This window comes from Zalophus californianus, chromosome 8 (assembly GCF_009762305.2).
Source record: "Zalophus californianus isolate mZalCal1 chromosome 8, mZalCal1.pri.v2, whole genome shotgun sequence".
NCBI classification, from domain to species: Eukaryota; Metazoa; Chordata; class Mammalia; order Carnivora; family Otariidae; genus Zalophus; species Zalophus californianus.
The window spans coordinates 88,729,300-88,747,546 of NC_045602.1; the positions used below are offsets into that span (position 1 = coordinate 88,729,300).

Genomic DNA, 18,247 nt, shown 5'->3' on the forward strand with positions numbered 1-18,247 from the left:
AAATTGCCAGAAAGGTAGAAATGTGGGTAATTGTAAGAGAATTTTTTTATTAGTTTTAATTTCTTGAAAATATGATTGTTTAAAGCAATAACAAGAAGAATGTATTGCAGAATCTGTAATCACAGAGATGCAGAATGTATGACAGTGACAGCAAACAGATGGGAAAGGAAATGGAGAGCTACTGTTGTAAGGTTTCTATATTATACATGAAGTATAATACTGTTTGAAGATATGTGTGATAAATTAAAGCCTACACCAATTACTATTCTAAAAAAATAAAAGACCAAAGAGATATAGCCAATAAGTCAATAGTTAAGATGAAATGCAATCATAAAAATATTAATCCAAAAGGCATACAAAAAGAAAAATGAAAGAACAAATGGGACAAAGAAAATAGCAGCAAACAGGCAGACTTAAACTAGCCAAATCTATAATTAAATTAAATGTAAATGGTCTAAACCAGTGATAACCAACAGAACTTCCTATGATGGCAAAAGTGTTCTACATCTGAGCTGTGCAACAGGGACCCACTAGCCAGCCACATTCAGATACTGAGGACTTCAAATGTGACTAATCCAACTGAGGAAATGATTTTTAAATTTTATTTAACTGATTTAAATTTAAATAGCCTCATGTGGCTAGTGGCTACCATTCTGGACAATGAATGTCTAAACATTTCAGTTAAAAGAAGGAAATTGTCAGACTGGATAAAAGAGCAAGACTCAACTCTATGCTATCAATATAGGAACTGATAATCTGGTTCTAAAATCTATATGGAAATGTAGGTGATTAAGAACAACTACAACAATTATGCAAAAGAACAAAGTTGAAGGACTTACACTACCTAATGGTAAAGCTACAATTGCCAGAAGTGTGGGACTGTGACAATCTAATTATCTATTTGTCTGCTTCATCAAAATTAAAAACTCGTGATCAAGGAATATGTAAATCAGATTGAAAGAAAATATTATATATTTGATATATACATGACAAAGCACTTATATTCAGAATACATGAAGAATTCAAATGATTTAATAACAATCCAGTTTTTTAAAAAAATGGGTAAGGACTCAAATAGAACTTCACAAAGAAGATAACAAAATAGCCAATGAGCAAATGAGAGAGCGCTCAACAGTACTGGTTTTTAGGGAAATGTGAATTAAAACTACAGTAAGATGGGTGCCTGGGTGGCTCAGTCAGTTAAGCGTCTGCCTTTGGCTCAGGTCATGATCCCAGGATCCTGGGATCAAACCCCGCATCGGGCTCCCTGCTCAATGGGGAGTCTGCTTCTCCCTCTGCCCCCACCATGCTCTCACCCATTCTCTCTCTCTGTTTCTCAAAAATAAATAAATAAAATCTTAAAAAAAAAACTACAGTAAGATATCACTGAACACCCACCAAAATGGCTAAAATTTAAAAATTTAAAAGGCTGATACATTTGTTGGTGTGAAAGCAAAATGGTATAGCCACTTTGGATAACAAGTGGGCAGTTTCTTATAAAGTTAAATACACATTACTATACAACCAAAAAACTCTACCTGTAGGTACCCAAGATAAATAAAAATACACATGAATGTTCTTGGCAGCCTTAGTCCAAATAGTTAAAAACCAGAAACAACCCAAATATCCAACAATTGGTGAATGGAGAAATAAAATGTAGTATATCCATACAATGGAATACAAAACTACTGATATATGCCACAACATGGGTAAGTCTCAAAAACTAAGTGATGTATTTACTGTGATTTGACTAAAAAAATAAAAGTATATTTTTTCATATATTCTCATATATATGAATATGGATAAAAATCTTTCAAAGGGTAGTGACAGACTATTGAGAGTGGTTATTACTGGGGAATGGACTTGGAGGGAGTGGTCTGGGAGGTAAAGGTGAGAAAGATTCACTTTTTACTGTATATGGTGGGTAAAATTCTAATATGGACCCCAAGATTGATGGCCCCTCGTGTACCCACACCTTCTATTTTTTTTTTTATCAAACACTAATCTAGATGCTACTATGAAGGGACTGTGTAGATGTAATTAAGGTCACAAATCAGTTAACCTGAGAAAGGGAGATTATCTTGGGTGGGCCTGACCTAATCAGGTGAGCCCTTAAAAAGGACTGGGAGCTTCCAGGTGAAAGAGATTTGAAACCTGAAGAGGATTTGACATTTGGGTTCTCCCCTCTTGTATGGATGACAGAGAGCTAAATGGCAAGGACATAAGAATGTTCTCTAGGGGCGCCTGGGTGGCTCAGTCATTAAGCGTCTGCCTTCGGCTCAGGTCATGATCCCAGGGTCCTGGGATCGAGCCCCGCATAGGGCTCCCTACTTGGCAGGAAGCCTGCTTCTCCCTCTCCCACTCCCCCTGCTTGTGTTCCCTCTCTCACTGTCTCTCTCTGTCAAATAAATAAATAAAATCTTAAAAAAACAAAACAAAAAAAAGAATGTTCTCTAGGAGCTGATAGCAACCAGCCATCAAGAAACTGAATCCTGCCAAAAGCCTGAAAGAATTTGGAAGGGGAGCCTCAGATAAGAACCTAGCCAGCCAACATCCTGAGTGAGACCCTGAGCAGAGAGGCCAGCTGTGCTGGCCTGACTTTCTAACCTACAAAACAATGAGCTAATAAATAGGTGTTATTTTAATCAACTAAATTCATGGCAATTTGTTACAGGGCAATAGAAAACTAGTATGCTATATTCTCTTTTCTACCTTTTGAATACCTTTTAGTCATGTAAGTATGTTGTCTTTATTATTAAGAGAGAGAAGAAACACTATGCTTCCCAGTCATGAAAGTATTCAAGAAGATTAGAGTAATACTTGCTAGAGTTTTTACCTGATAAGCACATGCTTATCAGATAAAAGTCAAACTAAATGATCTATAGAATCCCTCCTAGTTCTAAAGCTGTAAGATTATGTTAAAAGAAGCTTTTCAAAAGTGAAGAAGAGGGGCCAGAGAAAATGAGGATTAAGCAATGACCATTCAGTGGATTAGTCACTAAAGCATTAGTGACTATGACAGCAGTTTCAGCAGAGCAATGTGTTAGAAAGCAGATAAAGAGGAATTCCAAAGGTCTGCAAGGTGATAAAATAAAGATGGGGCAGACTATTATTACCAAAGAGTGAAAAAAAGATAAAAAGGACAGTAGTTTGGTGGTCAAACTACAATTTATCAAAACCATGGAGCCTTTAACACGTGTGAAGGAAGAGGGAAAAACAAGAAGAGGCTTAATGGTCACAAAACTAAGAAAATCATTTAATCTTATTGAATTACCCATGCTTATATTTGCGATTTTTATTTTTGTTTTTTTTTTTAAGATTTTATTTATTTATCTGACAGAGAGAGCGCACAAGCAGAGGGAGCAGCAGAGGGAGAGAGAGAAGCAGGTTCTCCGCTGAGCAGGGAGCCCAATGTGGGGCTCAGTCTCAGGACCCTGGGATCATGACCTGAGCCAAGGCAGATGCTTAACCTGTATTTGCGATTTTCTATTTAAAGAATCATTAGCTCACCTTTCACCAAGTTAAATTTACCCCTCTTTTTAAATATAAATTTTAGCATGAATTACCAAAACACATCCCTCCTATGCAGGCACACTTAGAAGAACCTTTAAGGGCTGATCTCGCACTCAGGAAGGCATCTGACAGGGCCATCCAGCGACTTCCTACACTCTGTCATTAAAGGAGTTCTCTCCATCCACCAAGTTCTGCAAGTATGCCCAGCAAAGGCAGTGCTAGTCTTCCTACTGAATGCTGTGGAAGCAGTTAAGAGTTTTAATTTGCTTCATGTCCCATAAGAAAGAGACACTGAAAACACTCAATAACTATTCAATCCATTATTGATTTTTAATTTCAATCAACATAAAAGTTAATTTATATTCAAGGTACAAACAAAAGTCTTTCAGGTCTCTTAGTAGTTATTTTGAAATCCTAGAGGTATGCAGAGTACAATATGGATCTATTTAAAAGATATACTCACTTTCTGTTCATCATCAGATACTTGTGAGGACAGACAAGTTGTTTTTGTTGGCATGTGAGACTGATAGAGCTGAAAAAGAAAAAAAAATTAAAACAGATATTACTCCAGAAAACCTTATATCTAAATAACATATCTATGTTAAAGAGGAATTCTAATATTATCATTATCACCAAGTTTTGTCTTGCAATCTATACAACTGACTCATGCTTAAAACATGGTTTTCCTGCTGGATAAATATATGCAAAAGTAAATAATATATAATATTCAACATATAATTTATAGTCAACATACTTACCCAAATATGCAAAAATACTATAAAAGAGTAAACCCCCATTTACATCCAGAAAGACAAAGAACATGACTTTTATTTAGAAGACTTTACAGTGGGAACCAGAAAAGACCCCAGATAGCCAAAGGAATGTTGAAAAAGAAAACTGAAGCTGGAGGCATCAGAGTTGCACACTTCAAGCCGTATTACAAAGCTGTCATCACCAAGACAGTATGGTACTGGCAGAAAAATAGACACATAGATCAATGGAACACAACAGAAAACCCAGAAATGGACCCTCAACTCTGTAGTCAACTAATCTTCGACAAGGCAGGAAAGAATACCCATAAAGACAGTCTCTTCAACAAATGGTGTTGGGAAAATTAGACCATGACATGCAAAAGAATGAAACCAGACCACTTTCTTACAACATACACAAAAATAAACTAAAAATGGATGAAAAACCTAAATTTGAGACATGAACCCATCAAAATCCTAGAGGAGAACACAGGCAGCAATCTCTTTGACCTAAGCCACCGAACTTATTAGACATGTCTTCAAAGCCAAGGGAAACAAAGCAAAAATGAACTACTGGGACTTCATCAAGATAAAAAGCTTTTGCATAGCAAAGGAAACAGTTGACAAAACTAAAAGGTAACCTATGGAATGGGAGAAGATATTTGCAAATGTCTTATCAGATAAAGGGCTAGTATACAAGATCCATTAAAGAACTTATCAAACTCAACACCCAAAAAAACCAAAAAATCCAGTCAGGAAATGGGCAGAAGACATGAACAGACATTTCTCCAAAGACATAAAAATGGCCAACAGACACATGAAAAAATGCTCCACATCACTCAGCATCAGTAAAATATAAATCAAAACCACCTGACAGGTGTGAAATACCACCACACACCAGTCAGAATGGCTTAAATGAACAACTGAGAAAACACCAGATGTTGGCAAGGATGCGGAGAAAGGGAAACCCTCTTATACCATTGGTGGGAATGCAAACTGGTGCAACCACTCTGGAAAACAGTATGGAGGTTCCTCAAAAAGCTACAAATAGAGCTACCTTACGACCCAGCAATTACACTACTAGGTATTTATCCAAAGGATACAAACATAGTGATTCAAAGGGGCACATGCACCCCGATGTTTATAGCAGCAATGTCCACAATAGCCAAACTATGGAAAGAGCCCAGATGTCCATCGACAGATGAATGGATAAAGAATACATATACACATATACATAAGATGTAATGTGTGTGTGATGTGTGTATATATATACATATATATGTATATATATACACATTGTACATATATATATAGACATGGATGGAACCAGAGGGTATTATGCTAAATGAATTAAGTCAATCAGAGAAAGACAATTATCATATGATTTCATTCATACATGGAATTTAAGAAACAAAACAAAGGAGCATGGAGGAGGGAGGGAAAAATAAAGTAAGACATAATCAGAGAGGGAGACAAACCATAAGAGACTCTTAACCATAGGAAACAAACTGAGGGTTGATGGAGGGGAGGATGGGGTAACTGGGGTGTTGGTCTTTAAGGAGGACACTTGATGGAATGAGCACTGGTTGTTAGAGGCAACTGATGGATCATTAAATTCTACCTCTGAAACTAATAATAAACTATATGTTAATTAAATTGAATTTAAATTAAAAATTAAAAAAACAAAAGACTTTACAGGATTAAAAAGGGAAAATAAGCTATTTCACTAAAAAAATATTCTAGGAGCCAAGAAGATACTCAAAATTAGGTATATTCCCCAGGAGCATGCCAGGGTAAATACAAATGTTAATGATCCAATTTCAGTAGAGTTAGGAAAACAGGTATTTAAAAATGTGAACAAGTCCCTTAGTTATCCAATTAAAATAGAAATAATTATCATTTTTAGGGTTCCTGTTATATGCCAATCATTACATAGCTCATTAAGTACATATTTTTAAGTACATTTCTTATTTTCTGAGCTATACATATTCTCATTCCGACAGCCTACATGAGAAAATTAGGATTCTGAAAGGTTAACATACCCCAAGTCATAAAAGCCAGTAAGCTGTAGACACAAGTCTGATCTGCCTGCAAAGCTGATGTTCCTTCCACTACTGTCCCAACCTACAAACCAAATAAAAATTCACTGTTTGCGACAGTGAGGAATGGGGGAAGAGAAGTAAAAGAGAAGTGGGAATTTCAAAGCAATGCTGCCTCAAAAGTTGCTATCCTACTTTTCAGGGCAGCACAAGATACTAAGGAATTGTGGCATTTTTTAAAAAGTAGCATTCATATGGATGTAGTAAGAAAAATGTAAACAGTGCCAGTAAGAAAACAGTGCAAAATGAGTTCCTCTCCTACCCTTGATTTACTAGTACCTCAGCAGACCTATGTATCCTTGCAGAGACAGACCATGCATGTATGAGCATATGTGAATATGCAGGTGTCTTAATTTATAAGAATGGTAGTGGCCTATTGCTCTGCATTGTGGTGTTTCCCCTTAATCTCTCACAGAGACTGTTTCACTGTTATGCAGGTCTACTTCATTCCTTCAGTAGTATAGTATTGTTTTATATATGACAATATATGTGGATCTCTATCTTTATTTAAGCAGTCCCTAGTCTTTAATTACAATAAACTATGCTTCAGTGAACAGCTTTGACCACATGTATGATGAAAGGGAGAACCTTAGCACTGCAGCAAGAGAGTAGTGCTTTTGGCACCTTCAGGTGCTCCCCCACCACACACACACACACACACACACACACACACACACACACACTGGGATTGTGAGTGCAATCTCACAGATACACAGGTATGTATCATGACTGGATTTTATAGAATACTAACAACAATCTCCCTCTGTACATTCTGAATAATATAAGCTATTGAAGCTGGCCTTGTGACTTAATCACTACATACAGAGTGTTTCCAAATCCTGAGTACCTAACTGAACACATTGTTTCAACATGAAATGACTCTTGTCAATTGGAAGATGTCCTTATATAAAGCACACAACAAAAATTCTGTGGTGAACACTTAGGTACTGGCTGTATTTTCACAATTTAAAAAAGTGAAAAATACATAAGCACATCAAATTGGCTTAAGGTTTTGTTTCTTTTTAACTATATATACTTCACCTTACTCCCCCCAGCCAGCTCCCTTGCCCCTAGTCATTGTGTGACATGTAGGCAGTAGCTCATGTCCCTCTCCTATGCCAGAAAGAAAAGTGAGAGCTAAGGGAAAAGAGCAGTGGTACTTATGGAGATGTGGAGAAAGAGATCATTACAGGCCAGAGCAGTTTTCAGAGAAGACAATGATATTGCAACGAGTCAGGAAAAGTGGCATATATAGCAAGAGAAAAGGTAGCATTTAGGATAGAAAAAAAAAATCCCTGAGTACCAGAGGGAGGTAGAACTTAGTATCTGAAGAAAGAAAATAGTGAATATATGAGTTTGGTGGGGCAAAAAAAAGTTCATTGGTCTCCTGCTGTAGTTATGAATGAGGTTATAAATGAGGCTGAGAAAACAATTAGGTACAACAGATGAGTAGCTGATTGAGGAATTTTGAAGTGTCCATCTCAAGAGTCTGACTTGTTGGTAAAGGCAAAAAGTGCCAAAAAAAATAACTGTTTGGGGGCCCTGTTCAGAGCCTTGCCTTAAACTGAGTAAGAGAGTAGAACATTCCATGCCTAGTGCTACTTCCTGATGTCAAAAAAATTATGGTTAAGAAAGCAGCTTCATAGTTTTAATATAATGACTAGCATATTTTTGTTAAATACTTGCTTAGTAAGCAATTTGGGTGATAAGTAAAATTTGCTTAGGGGCGCCTGGGTGGCTCAGTCGTTAAGCATCTGCCTTTGGCTCAGGTCATGACCCCAGCAGGGTCGAGCTCCCTGCTCAGTGGGAAGCCTGCTTCTCCCTCTCCCACTACCCCTGCTTGTATTCCCTCTCTCGCTGTGTCTCTCTCTGTCAAATAAATAAATAAAATCTTAAAAAAAAATTGCTTAAGAAACAGGATAGGTTTTGTATTAGTTCATCACTAAATTTTGACTAATAAAACCTAGGTGATATTTCTGTCATTTATGTAAGTTCATTTCAAAGATCTGCTTTTGATTGTTCATTTTCTGTGTTTCTGAATACCTGCCAAAATAGTCTACTTAATATCTCTGTGGATAAATGTTTTGATCAGGAAGTATGAATGAGTCACACAGAAGTATTAAAAATAGTTGTTTTTAATTTTTCCCCCTAATTTTTTTTTTCTATCCTAAATGCTACCTTTTCTCTTGCTACCTGACTAGTCGATTTTCCGAAACAAGTTTTAGAATAAAGTTTTTAACAAATTAACAAGACATTACTGAAGGTAAAATAACAAGGGGACAAGAGCTGACCAAGTCCCTCTAGTGGCAAACCCTAAATTAAAAAAAAAAAAAACTTTGGAAGTGGAATTCCAGTCTGCAATATCAATGATCACTTACTATGTGTAAATCACTGTGCTGGGTACTGGGGTCCCACAGAGCCCTTAATCTTAAGAACTTACCTCAGAGAAACACAAAGTCATTGATCAATCTCATTCCAAGGAAGACTAACAAAATCACCACCCACACTTGATTACTGTTTGCTTTTTCTAAGGTTTTTACTTTATTTTAAATATATATACATATCATACACAAACATATATATATTTAAATCTATACACACACCACCTACAGGGGGAAAAATACAGTACCTTTAACTCCTGGCAAACTCTAACACACTTTTTTTTAAGTTGTAATATATAATGAATCACAGAAAAAAGTGCCATAACATTTTGGGGTAGCTGGAGGAAGAGATGGGTGCCCTACTTTCTACACAATTTCAGTTTGGGGAGTATGGGAAATACAACATTGGTGGCACACATTTTGTTCTGGGGTCCTTTGGGAGACATACAGTAGATGGCCTTTTTCCTATCAGCCAATTATGGAAAACATTTGGTGATTCTTTCACAATAGGACCTCAGATAAGAAGTTTCCTTACTTGTAAACATTCTTGAAACTGCCCCTCTCTCTAGGTATAACAATGAGCCTTAGAGAGACAGAAATGTGACTTGGCTTTACCATAGCTTCATTTTAACTTTACTGTCCCACAATTTTTTTCTTTATAAAATTAATCCAAGAAATAGAACCAAAGTTTTCAAATTGTTCCCTGCTGTCCCCTAGAGTTAAGAGGGAAAAAAAAAAAAAAAAAGTAAGAGAATGAAAAGCAGAGAGTGGTCAAAATAATTACCTGGGTCTATTTTATGGGTTTCAAGAGGACAGAGTTCTTTGGCTTAAAATAAAACTTTGAAAGATTCCACAAACTCATTATTTAAAATTATTTTATTAACTCTTCAGGTTAAGGAAACTTTAAAATAAAGAGTGTTGATCTAAACTTTTACTAAAAACAAGTAATAACATTACCTGATTCTAGAAGTGGATGCTAATTACAACCCAGGGAAAAAAAGAATTCAACTGAAACCAGTAAGACTGGATAGTGTAAGGCAAAGCAACACAGCAGCCTCCTGTGTCCTGCCTGGATCTCCCCCAGGGCAGTCAAAGTCCCATCAAAATATCACCTCAATGTTACCATCATGTCCAATAAATATAAAAATTAGAGGATAACTACAAAGTCTAATATTCAGCCTCAAAAGATCAGGACATGGAAATTCTTGAGAGTGGTTCATGTAATAGGGGTATCAAGCTTAACAAAAGCTTACAGTAATAGAAGGCTTCTTAAAATAATAAATGCAATTTATTTTAAAATTCCTTTCCTCCCTTTAGAAATGGGAGTATATTATGTTTATTATAGGGAAAAATACCATTTCTAATTGTGCCATTTTTTAATAACACTACAACGAACATCCCTCTTGTGGTACACTACTTAGATCTCCCGTCTAGCAAGAACTTGCCCTTCGATTACAAAGAATGAAGCTGGCTGACAGCCTCCAGCTGTGGAGCCTTCAGGATCTGCACAGTATTCCACCAGAGACCATTCCTCCCTGGCAGCCCCTAGCCCAGGCCAGAACACAATGAGGGTGTCAGGGCCTGGCCCCTTCTGTGCTAGGTGGGCAGCCCTAACAGTCTGTCAGAGAGCTTTCTACTGGGTTGGCCAGACTGCCAGACCTGCATGGCTTCTGAGGCTCTCTCCACCAGGTTCTAGCTTCCCAGCTTCTTATCACAGCTATCTGCAACTGCACCAGAGCCTGAAGGTTTTTCCTTTCCAGTCCGGCTTCCTCTCCCTTTCTCTTTCATAGGCATTACCTCACCTCCCTACCTCCTACCCCCAATCTACCTCTAACACTCCTAACTTCAGCATCTGCTTCCTGGAGGATCCAAAGGGACATACCTGTATAAGCATCAATCATTTCGTACATTTGATAATTTCCTCATGATAAATTCCTAGAATATAATTACTGGTCAAAGGTATGAACATATTGCCAAACTGCCCCTCAAAAAGGCTACACCTGCTCACATTTAGTATGTTCAAAAAAAAAACCCAAAAAACAAAATTTGTATGTTCATTTCATTATGTAGTCATCAATACAGGATAGTAACACTTTTTAAGTGTTTGTCAATTTGATAGGCAAACAGTGACATCTTAATTTGATGTCCAGTATTTTGAACATTTTTTTCAGCATATTTTCATCAGTCGTCAGTTCATGTTTTCCCCCACTTGCTCTATCAGGGTATCCCTTTTTTGCTCCTCTTATTTACAAAAGCTGTTGGATATAATTCTGTGCTTGTCATGTGTATTACAAATATCTTCTCCTGATCTGTCACTGACCTTTTCAATTTTCATAGAGCCTAATCTATCAATCCTTTCCTTTATGGTTTCTTCCATAAATGTAAAGATTAAAAAATCTTTTCACACCCTGAAGCTTAAAAAAATGCATCTAAATTTTTTCCAAGTTCTTTTAGGGTTTCATGTCTTACACATAAGTTTTTAAGCCTTCTAAAAATTACTTTCTAGCACTGTGTGAGTCAAGGCAATCTTTTTCCCAACATCCTTAGCCTACTTCTCCATAAAGGGACAGCAAAGTATATTCAAACATCCATAGTCTGTTTTAGGGAAACGAATCCCCAGGGAAAAATTAGAATTGCATGAATGGACTAGAGAGGCCAATCTGACACAGTGAGGAGAAATTACTGAAGGACTAGGGCTGCCTAGCAAGAGTGGAAGGATTCAGCTACTGGCCCCCCACCCGTGGGGGGAGTCAAACAGTGACATAGTCATCAACTAGGCAAACAGTAGAGCCAATTCCTGCACTGAGTGGGAAGCAAAAATAATGATCTTCTAAGGTCTCTTTCAACTCAATTTTATGACTGCATACCTATGAGCAAGCAATGAGGAAAAAGTATGTGATGTGTTGGAGAATGAAGAATGAGTCATGGAAACTGCACGCTCAGACAAAGGGAAGTAAGGAAAGGCACAACAAAACTGCTAGTTGATGTGAAAAGACTTCTTGGAACTATATCTCAAGGCTTATTTAAATGAAAAGTAGACAGCTTGAATTCCTGGGAGAGAGAGTATGTTCCATGCAGACTAGGTGATAAAAAAGCCAATCAAATTTTAAGTCATTTATTTAACCCAGAAAAAGCAAATGGGAAAAGGAGCTGAAAAAGGGGGGAAGGCAGAAGAAACTCATTAAAAAGACTTAAAATTGACAAGGAATACCTGCGGAAAAAAGAATACTGAGGAATCAGTGTGAAGACTATCAATACACAACTGCTTTTTATTTGTTCCACAAATACACACAATACTTACTAAAAGGCCTTCCATTTCCAGGACAGAGTAACAAACGCCAGGCATTGAGGATCAAAAATGAGTAAGTCAAATATCCCTGCAATTTAAATTTTAGTACAGTGAGAAAACAGTCTTTCAACTCATGGACAGGACACAACAGTAGCTCAAGGGTATAATGAACCCTGCATGGTCAGAGAAGACACTGCCAAGAAAAGGCTTGAGCAAAGACTTGAAAGAGAAATACAAATATTCATAGCAAATGGGAAAAGAAAGTAGAGGAACTGATGTGTGCAAACATGCAAGTATACTTGGAATGGTTGGAAAACAGCAGTTGGAAGGGTTGGAAAACAGCAGTAAGCTCATTATCATTTAAGCCTAAGGAGGCTTAAGGTTAAGTGCAAGGAGGACACAAAAGGTGAGCCTGGACAAGGCAAAAGGGGGCTGGACATCCACTCTGCCTTAGAGTGAAGCCCTGCCCACCTTCAAGTGTCTTGACCTAAGGTAATTTGGTAGATACTACTGTGAGGCAGGAAAGAAAATGAGACAAATCAGCAGAGGTTTGATGAAATTTTAGAAATACTGAGTTTAAGGTTCTCATGGGCACTCTGGATCCCTCAGAGAGAGTCTAATCACCCAAATCTTTAGTCAAGTATATAATTAATCTAGGGTAATTTTTACATGATTATTAAAAATACAGTGGTAATTCCCATTTCTCTTGAAGTTTCCACTGATTCTCTAAGACTGGAATTCATCCATATTGGTAGCTCTACATTTTAGAGCACTAAAAACTTAGCCAAAGTCACTTAGCCAGTCAGGCTTACTTTTTAGACTGAACATAGTTAATACTGTATTACTACTAACAGGCTGCAGTTTAGAAGGTAGTTTCCATTTTTATAAGTCAGAAAAAGAAATGTTTAAAAAAAAGGGAAAAGTTGCATAAAAGTCTACATTGAAATATTGACTACGGACAATATTATTACAAAAGTTGGAAGCAATAATTACGAAAATTAAGAGAAATGATATGATGTGATATTAAGTGGCAAAATAAGAATTTAAGACTGTATTGACACCATGGTTACAAGTTATTTACGTATATGAACAAGCATATACGGAGTCTGAGTTTTTTTTTCTTGATATCCATTAATATTATCACTTAAGTGTGTTTTTTTTTAAGATTTTATTTATTTATTTGACAGAGAGAGAGGCAGCGAGAGAGGGAACATAAGCAGGGGGAGTGGGAGAGGGAGAAGCAGGCTTCCTGCTGAGCAGGGAGCCCGATTCGGGGCTCAATCCCAAGACCCCAGGATCACGACCTGAGTCGAAGACAAGACACTTAACGACTGAACCACCCAGGCGCCCCTTCACTTAAGTGAATTTAACAAAGACTAAAAGAAAAAAAGAAATAAGTATTTTTCAAATATCTATAAAAATGCATTTATTCAACAGGTATATATTGAGTGACTACTATGTTCGAGGAACTGTCCTAGGTACAGGTACAAAATAGAAAAAAGTCCTGGCCATCAGGAAGTTTCCATTCCAGTTAAGGGAAGACAGGCATAAAGCATATGCTATGATAATAGGTTCCATACTACAAGGGGTGTCCATTAATGACAGTAAGCCTTGAAACAAAGCTCCCACAAATCCCTTCTGGGAAGTTTGGTCACATGTAAAATTGGTAAAATATTACTATATTCTGACTAAATTAACAAATACATAAGGAAGGCTTAATCCATCTTAACCTAAGAAAAGCAGTGGGCTGAACTCTCTAGGGAACTGTGGAACATGACACAAGCAGTAAGTGAAAATTTTTATTATTCTTCTTTCATCTATACTGACAAAGAGGAATATCATGCTGTGATGATGCCCTGTTCCCTCTGTAGGGCAATCCTTTTGCCCTGGGCCATACTCTCCTTTGGTACCATGGCTCTCTAAGGACCTACAGGATTTGACCACCGGCTATCTCTCTCTCTCGAGCTTCATCTTGTTCTTGATGCCCCCACTTTGGGCATGTTTTCAGACATGCCAAAGCCCCACCCCACCACAGGTAGACCCTTTGCAACTGTCATTCCCTCTGCCTGGATACCCTTTCCATCCTCAATTCCATATAAAAGTTCCTTCTTTCAAGGAGCTTAGTGAAGAGAAGGCAGTTAAAGAGGAAAGCAGAGTGCGGTCAGTGTTATGAAGGGAAGAGAGTGATGTGATCCAGAGCAGTCAAAGCACAAAGGGGGAGAGGGGTAGATTTCCAATAAGGCGCAAATACAGTTCAATGGAGAAAGGAAAGTCTTTTTAAAAAATGGTGCTGAAACAATTGGACTCCCATATGCAAAAAAAAAAAAAAAAAAAAGGAACCTTGTACTATATACAAAAATTAGCTCAAAATAGATTGTAGACCTAAAACTTTGTGGCCTTTAGGTTAGACAAAAATTTCTTAGCTACAACACCAAAAGCATGATCCATAAAGAAAAAATGATAAATTGAACCTAACAAACTAAAAAACTTCTGCTCTTCAAAACACACTGTTAAGAGAATGAAAACACAAGACACATACTTTGACAACACATTTGTAAGTCATTTATCTCATAAAGGACTTATATGAGAAATACATATATATTTAAAACTTGTACAACTCAATAATTACACAATAACTTAACTTAAAAAATGGGAAAAGTTTTGAACACACACTTCACCAAGAATATAGGGATGGCAAATAAGCACATGACAAGATGCTCAACATCATCAGTCATTAGGTAAAGCCAAATAAATCACGAGATATCACTACATACCTATCAAAATGACTTTTTAAAAAATTGACACCAGTAAAGATGCAGAGCAACAAGGGCTCTCAGTCAGTATTGATGGAAATACAAATTGGTACAAACATTTTGGAAAACAGTTTGACAGTTTCTTAAATTAAATAAACACGATTCCACTCAGCAATCTTACTCCTAGATATCAACCCAGATGAAATGAAAAATTATATTCATATAAAAACCTGTATGTGAAGTAACTGGTAACTTCATTCAAAACTGTTAAAACTGGAAACAGCCCAAATGTTCCTCAAATGGAGAAAGAATGAACAAACTCAATTGTGACACATCCATACAATGGGCTCATATTCAGCAATAAAAAGGAACATGCAACAACAGGGACAAATCCCAGAAGTATTACATTCAGTGAAAGAAGCCAGCTCAAAAGCTATGGTAATTCCATACATAGGACACTCTGGTAAAGGCAAAACAATTGGGGCAGAAAACTGATCAGTGATTGTCAGAGATTAGGAGGAAGACTACAAAGAAGCACAAAGGAATAGGGGGTTGGACAGTGATAGAACTGTTCTATATCTTTGGTTATGGTTGTGGTTACACAAAGAGTAAATTTCACTACACATATATTATATCTCAACAAAAAAACTTAACTCATGAAGCTATAACAAAATTTTCTAACTAAACATAAGTAATCAATACACAGGAAAGCAGTAGCTAACAAAACTTAAAATATCTGAGGATAAACTAATTATCTAAACTAATTAAGACAACGTATTTGTAAGCAGCAATAAAAAAGTAAATATACACCAAAATAAGCAAAGGCAAAAGGAGATTAAAATATTTTCTCCAATTGTTCAAATTACAATTCAGCATTAGGTTCTTTTGGCTCTCAGAATTATGTGGAAACTGTAAATTATATTTTTCTATACAAAAGAATCTCTGTTACTATATGACAAGCAGCCTATCTTCTCCCAAAAGAGAGAGCCCTAGAAATGATCTCAATGGTCCATGTCACAGTAGAGGAGTTAACATGACATCAGTATAAACGTATGGCTTAAGAAGGCTGTTAGAATTAACTGCTTATGGTGGCAACAGATGCAAACTGCTGGAGGACAAAGTAACTGCCAAAGCCCTGTATGAGGGTCTGGGACAAGGAGGTACAATGACAACATGAACAAAACAAGATTTCTCTGGGGGCGCCTGGGTGGCTCAGTCAGTTGGGTGTCTGCCTTTGGCTCAGGTCATGATCCTGGAGTCCTGGGATTGAGCCTTGCATAGGGCTCCCTGCTACCCTCTGCCCCTCACCCCACTTGTGTTCTCTCTCTCTCACTCTGCCTCTCTCTCAAGTGAGTAAATAAAATCTTAAAAAAAAAAAAAAAAGATTTCTCAGTAAAATTTAAGAAAGTTAACCCTCATCCTCCCAAAATGGAATAACAGTATTGAGTTCCTGGGGTTAGGAGGATAAATGTGATAATACAACCTAAGTACCTGTCACACTGAAAGCACCTTAGCATTTGGTGGCATTCAATTATCCCGGTGGATATACTCAAAGCAGCAAAGGAGAAATCCATATAAAAATATATCTTAAGGGGCACCTGGGTGGCTCAGTCGGTTAAGCATTCGACTCTTGGTTTCTGCTCAGGTCATGATCTCAGGGTCATGGGATCCAGGCCTGAGCCCAGTTGGGCTCCACGCTCAGCACAGAGTGTGCTTGAGATTCTCTCTCCCTCTGCCCCTCCTGCTCATGCTCTCTCTCTCTCTCTGGCAAATAAATAAATAAATCTTTAGGGAAAAAAATGTAAAAACATATCTTGAATACTTTAATGTTTGCAAAGATCTTTAGAGATTAGACCACTAAAAGAAGTAAAAATATGTCCAAAGAAGTTGAAAGTAATGGCTAAAGTTCCCTTTAGTTTGTTACAACTATACCTAAAAAAATTTAAAGGGAATTTTTTCATGATTAGTAAATACAATTAAAAGGCATCTCATGCTATTTTAAGATTGAATATACAGACTGAGTCTGAGATACTGAATCTTCTTCCTACCTAAAATATCCAGCCAGTTCTTCTATGGCCATCTCTTCTCTAGCTCAATATTGAACTTTTGCAAAGTCTTCACTATATAACTTAAAACTAGTACAAATCATAATCTTACAAATAGGTTGTATTTTCCAAAAGTTCATTTTAGTAATAAGCTTCTTGAATTTAGAATACAGTTTCCACAGAAACAATATTATAAATGGAGTTCAGGTCCTGAGTAGGTTCACAAATGCCTTATTTATTTACCTATGATATACAAACAATTTACAGTCTGAGACTAAGTTTTCAAATCCAGCAGCTAACTAGGAAGAAAGCATATTTGCTGCCCTCTTCCTAGAAAGACCAACTCTAGGTCATGCGTTTGTAATGGAGATATTACCTAACCCACAGAAAGGTGGTGGAAATCAGTCCTTGGGGCATGAAAAACCCCAAAGTCAATGGTTTGTAACCCTCCTAAGCCCAACCTACCTAAAAGAATTATTCTTTGGTATTGAATTCCTCTTATCAGGGAGAACTTAAAGTTATTCAATTAATTAGATTAATTTTAAAAGATTAATTAAATCTATTAACAAAATTTGATTTAAATTTAATTTTTCACCTTAAGGGGCAATAACGAAAATAAAAGGTTGAGAACTACTACTGTAGGTAAACCTTGACACAGGACATGTTTGCCATTTTGTCTTTTCCCACCTTGCTTTTGCAGCACTCTCCCATGCTGTCTTTCCCACTCCAGTCTCTTGCCCCAATCTGGCCCTAAATCAAAACTGTATTCACTCCTAATGGATTCCCTTTCTGGATTCCCGAGACCTCACTAGGTGTTAGCAAAGTGACCCACTGACTTTCCAGAGCTAGCTATACTTACCCACTGACTTCCCAGAGGTAGCTATACTTTCACAAGAGAAGAAAAGACTTTTTAGTAGGTGGATTTCATGCAGTATAAATGGGAAAATGCTGAAGATCATACTGGAGGTAGGGGATAATTCAATGTCTTTGTTTTTGAAGCCCTGACTCACTGCTCTGCATACTGAGCAGTACTAGCTATGAATTTGTCAAAGAGGACAATTTCTCATCCACATATACAGGACCACCCTAGTTAACAATACCTCTTAAAACAAAACTCCTTTATAACAAAGACATCTTTTGATTTTCAAAAATCATTCGAGCGATTCTGGCTTAATCCACAGCTCAAAGTAATGTTCCAACTATAGAGTATACATACAACTAGGCAAAATATTGCTGTGCACAACTTATATTTGTCTATGGAAAAAACAGCATACAAGGGTGCCTGGGTGGCTCAGTCATTAAGCGTCTGCCTTCGGCTCAGGTCATGATCCCAGGGTCCTGGGACCAAGCCCCACATCGGGCTCCCTGCTTAGTGGGAAGCCTGCTTCTCCGTCTCCCGCTCCCCCTGCTTGTGTTCC

General features: G+C 37.2%; 1 protein-coding gene across 4 annotated transcripts in view; it reads right to left on the bottom strand.

Moving 5' to 3' along the window:
- Positions 1–18,247, bottom strand: part of SEPTIN10 (septin 10) — a 58,681-nt gene that overhangs the window by 31,302 nt on the left and 9,132 nt on the right. For 2 of the 4 annotated variants that reach the window (XM_027621617.2, XM_027621619.2), the window contains exons 2-3: positions 12,044–12,119; positions 3,977–4,045 (exon numbers count right to left, since the gene is read on the bottom strand). In XM_027621617.2, coding sequence (XP_027477418.1) covers positions 3,977–4,045; positions 12,044–12,088 — 114 coding nt within the window. In that variant the 5' untranslated portion in view covers positions 12,089–12,119. The remainder of the gene's footprint in view (positions 1–3,976; positions 4,046–12,043; positions 12,120–18,247) is intronic. The other 2 variants (XM_027621618.2, XM_027621620.1) reach the window with 1 other exon arrangement.